Here is a 4,855-nt window from a genome sequence, read left to right as displayed (position 1 = left end):
AAACATTATTTTACTTTAAAATAAACAAACATCTTATTGTTTTTATTATAAAAACATATACAACTACTTCTACATTACCTTTATAGAGAATAAATTAAAAAACTTAGTATTAAGTTTTTTTATAAAAGTTATTAAATAAATACAATATAAATTCTATACAAAAAGAATAACATCTAAAAGATGCCAAATGTCACATAGGTGAGCGGTGAGCCCCCAAATTTGGTGAAGAATGGGAGGGGAAAGGAACAAGTCGTCTTTTTCAATTTTCATTTTTTTTAAGTTATTATTTTTTTTTGTCTCATTCTTTGAACTTGTGGTGTTTGATCACTCATGGTTATAGTCTAATAACTAAAAAGAAAATGTTCGAACTTCGAAGTCCCAATTTAAAGAAAAAAATTGAAATCCCAAATCTACCAATACCATTTTGATAATGTAGGATGGGCTGGACCTGAACTGGGCTCCAGCCTCCAAGGCTACAAGTACTTATTCATTGGGCTTGATTGGGCTTATTTGGACAATATACGAAAATCATATTCTTCTCATTATAGATTACCCTTATTTGAAAATGCAAAAAGATTTTATTCCGTAGGATTAAATTACAAAGTCGTGGGATTTTAGGACTCATTGGGTACAAACTCAAACCGCATCAGTAGTCTTGCAGAGGTGTACGGATCGCCTTTGCGGTTGCACAAAAGAACCGCACGGATTCCCGGCCTCAACTCAGAAACAGGAAGACAAATTTGGCCAGCAAAATCGTCTTTCTCAGACATATCATATTCATGAACTTCAATTCGAAGTAAAGCTATTTCAGGAAGCGTCAATGGAAACACAAATTCTTCATTCCAAACAGGCGTCCAGTTGTCTTCCATTGGCTTTGTCTTTCTCATCACTTCATCACCAGGTGCTCCCGATATACCAACCTAACAATTTTCATTACAAAATTACAAATATAAATATGAAGTCGGGTTGTGTTGTTGTGGAATTGTTAATTATTAGTTGTTACCCTTGTGTAGAAATCTGGTGGTGAGTATGTATCGAAATGAGTTTGCTTGAAATCCAGATGCCATCCATCTCCCATGTAGATTTTCACCTTTAAAGTTGTTTTCACTTGAAGCTTTGCTTTGGGATCGAATACCTCGTTGTTGGGTCCACTTGTCATTAGAAAATCTGGTTTTTTCACATACCCACATCCTCCGTTTGCTCTAAACATTCCATGCATTAACCAAAGGGATCGTCCGTATCCCTGCATGTTAAATGCAACCATCTGAGCTCCGTGTAGCCAGCCCACTAGTGGCTTGTAGTTGGACGAGGTAAAACGAGTGCCTTTCGGATATATCCTAAGAATGTTCTTCTGGGTAAACCTAAAATCAAGAAAAACATCATTATGTCCATGCCTATAAAAGAAGTCCAAGGATTTGGTTTCATGCGTCTCCAATCAAATATACTTTAATTAATTTCTTTTCTTTATTCATCGAAGTTAGCCTGACTTAATCGGAGAAAAGCTAAGTGGCACACGAGATAGACTAGTCGCTTGAGTCATCCCGTGACATTCCGCTCTTTAGATTGTGAATGTAATTGTGGTTTTGTTTAAGAGATTAGTCTTTGTGATTGTAATAATTTTGTTATATAATGAATTTTTCCGTCGTCCAGATGTTTGTGGTTTTTCTCCGGTTTTAGAGTTTTCCATGTATATTACTATTTTTTATTGGGCCTTTGGGAATTTTTGAGACCATTTTCCCAACAGATAGTTACCTCACTATTTGTTGTTCATGGTGTTCTGCAGCTTTTTCCAACCCCTGTTCGGACAAACTTAAGCGTCTAACTTTATCCTTTTCGACTTCCAGTGCCTCCATAAGTCCACCTTTGGGTTTACCAGCATGAATAGCAATCAAACTCTTGTAAGCAGGACATGAATCCGTTCTCTTTAAATCATAATCTTCAGCATCATGATCAATGAAACTTTCATCACTTTCATACTTATCGTTCTTGTCTTTATATGCTATGGCTCGTGAGGGCTCCTCACCCCAAACATCATCTTCACCACTATCTTTAACTCTCTGTGATTTCGTTCTCTTGTCCTCCTCAGCTTCAAGGTACTCCTTTGGAGGTTTCGTTGAAATTAAAATCCTATACTTCAAACTTTCAGGCGTTGGTAATTCTTTCATTTGACCTGAGTTATGGCAAAATAGCATCTCCCCGAATGTATCAGTAACCATCTAGCAAAAAAGAGCATGAAAGCATTAACAATATTAAAATTCACAAAAAAGGAAGGATTAAGCATATAATATATTTACCTGAGCCACCTTGGCTTGAAGATCAGGGGTAAGATGATCTTCGAGTGTTATGATGACTGGATAAGGAGAAGCTGTGAAAGCATGTTCTTTGATAGATCTCAAGCATCTTATGAGTTCCACAGGTGTTGTTAGGGTCCTTCCATGAAGAACATGAACATTATCTTTAGATGAATTTGGCCATAAATCAAGTTCGATTACTCTCACACCTCGTTTCAATGCTTTGATGATTGGGACATCACTGCAAGGGCTACTTAGCTGGTTTCCAGTCAAATACGAATTGTGACCCGTGTAGATGAAATAATGGGACAATGGAGCATTCATATCTTGGTGAATCTATCATTGGAAAAAGCCATTTATAAACATGTGGCAATTCATTTATACCAAAAATAGTAGTAAAGTGGCATCATCGGTAATAATAATACTTCAAAAAAAAAAAAAAAGGAACACTCATTTCTTGTAGTGGGCAGTGGGGTACCATAAGCTACTATCACATGCCTAAATATGAACAAAATCAGGCAATTAAGTTACTACTTTATCTGCTATCCTCTTCTTTTTCTGGTTGATTGGATGACATAATTATGAATAAATAAGTTACATCATACATGTGTTATATTTTCCCAATTCGAGAATATACATGATTTCTTTCAAATAGATTCAGATGAACCAGAAGTGGAAAATTCAATGGTACCACAACTGTTGGTTTGACTTATAGTTATAAGTTATAACCTTAACAATCAAGTATTCCTAAATCGATCTAGGTCACAATCAACTATTAACATTAGACCTTTTCCAAAATAGTAAAAGGTAAAACCGACTTGTTAAATATTCAACATGAATATTCCTCATCTCTTTTGCTTTGTTCATGTCAATTTAGAAGTTGAATATCGGAAGATACCTGAGAAATAATTGGAGGATTAAGGTCGGAGTTGAAGAGATAATGATGAAAATCCTCTATAGTAAAAGTTTTCCTGTTAATTAACGAAGTAATTGGGTGCCTTTTGTGAAGAACCTGCTCCACTATACGCTCAACATCTGAAATGGAGACACCATCGCCGCCCTGGCACTCCTCAATAAACCGTCGCAGTTGATCGGCAGTCATATGGATCCCGTCGTCGGAGTATTTTCCGAACGCCTCTTTTACATCAGGCGGCGGATCGGCTTCAGTCACCTTAAACTTTCTAGTAAAGCAACAACATACTCTGTAACTCCCCATTGCCCTTTCCCTTTGACTTCCTTTCTTTAGATCTGTTCAATCGAGTGGTTATGACTTATAAGAGATAAAGTGGTTGTGTACTTCAACGTGAATCTCGTACTTCACATGTATACATTATTATATCTATATAAATCTGAGAGAAAATAAAAAAATAATGAGAATCGTTGAAGATTGAAGTTTAGACGAAGCATACACGCACTGAAACAAGCATTGATTTCACATGGGAACGAGGATGGAGAGAGAATTTAGTGTGTGTATGTGTTGATGGGTGTGAAACCTGTGGGGTTTTATATAGTATAATAGTTAGTGCCTTTGGTAGAGAGAGAGACATCTGTTTGTAGTTGATGTCTTGATGCCAGGGTTTGGTCTTATTTAATGATATAAATGGGAGTTGACGAATGCGCTTCCCGCCTTTTCTTATTCATTTTTTTTAAAGTATTCTTTACAATCCATATTTTTATTTTTATTTGATTTAGCTTGTATTTACGGTGATTAATATAAAAATGTGTTTTTAAAAGATATTAAAACTAAACCTATGTTCGGAATTAGAAAATACCGCATGAAATTTATTAAAAAAAAGAAGAAGAAAGAAACAGTCAAAAGTGAACAATCTAAAACCAACTTAATGGAAAGCCCCTTGTATCTTCTATCTGAATAAAAATATTTTATTTGATATATATTAGGAGGTCATTAGGTGTGAACTGAATTTTATGAACCAAAAGGACAACAATTATGAATGTCCTATTTTGCCAGGTGGTGTTTGGCGGATACGACAATAATGGACCATAGATGTTGGAATAAATAAATAAATTTTAATAAGGGTTCATCATATTGAAATAATCCATTGATGTCCTTTTCGTTTATGGATATATTACTTATATTGTAAGCATTAGAATCGCTTATAAGTGACCTTTGTTGGAGAATTTGTACATAACGGGATATGGTGATAATGAACTAGAATTTCTCATCAGTTCCGCTTCGCAGCACAGGCCACCGCATGTAATAGGGTTGGGGCCAACCACAACGATAACTGTAAACTAAACTGGCTCTTTTGGTTGGAACTCAAGGGCGTAGCTAACATATGAGAAGGTAGGTCCTAGAACCTACCAAAAATTTGAATTTCATTTATAATATATATACCATAAAAATTAAGAACTACCTTAAAGAAAAAATAGAGGATCTACATTGAGTTTGTTTTTAAAATGTCTTAAAAAATCATTTTAAAAGGAGCAAAAAATAAGTTATATGGGGCATTTGTACTGTTAAATATATAGGGTTAAATATAATATATAGTTTTTATAAAACAATAAGGTATCAATGCATTAATAATCAACTAATTTTTCATTAA

General features: G+C 34.9%; 1 protein-coding gene across 2 annotated transcripts; it reads right to left on the bottom strand.

Annotated features, from left to right (window-relative positions):
• Window positions 1-520: 520 nt before the first annotated feature.
• Window positions 521-3,839, bottom strand: LOC145113253 (phosphoinositide phospholipase C 2-like). 2 transcript variants are annotated; one of them, XM_079049365.1, is made up of 6 exons: window positions 3,701-3,838; window positions 3,190-3,539; window positions 2,295-2,627; window positions 1,753-2,216; window positions 1,004-1,361; window positions 521-920 (listed from the first exon to the last, which is right to left on the bottom strand). In XM_079049365.1, the coding sequence occupies exons 2-6, from the start codon at window positions 3,505-3,507 to the stop codon at window positions 615-617; spliced, it is 1,779 nt and encodes a 592-aa protein (XP_078905491.1). In that variant the 5' UTR covers window positions 3,508-3,539; window positions 3,701-3,838; the 3' UTR covers window positions 521-614. The 2 variants fall into 2 exon arrangements, with proteins under 2 accessions (XP_078905491.1, XP_078905489.1); XM_079049363.1 differs by having other exon boundaries at window positions 3,190-3,839.
• Window positions 3,840-4,855: the final 1,016 nt, after the last annotated feature.

The sequence above is a fragment of the Lactuca virosa genome, chromosome 5 (genome assembly GCF_052849685.1).
Source record: "Lactuca virosa cultivar CGN04683 chromosome 5, Lactuca_virosa_CGN04683_v6, whole genome shotgun sequence".
Classification (NCBI taxonomy): Eukaryota; Viridiplantae; Streptophyta; class Magnoliopsida; order Asterales; family Asteraceae; genus Lactuca; species Lactuca virosa.
Note: the sequence above shows the minus strand (reverse complement) of the source record. Positions and strands in the feature narration are given on the sequence as shown.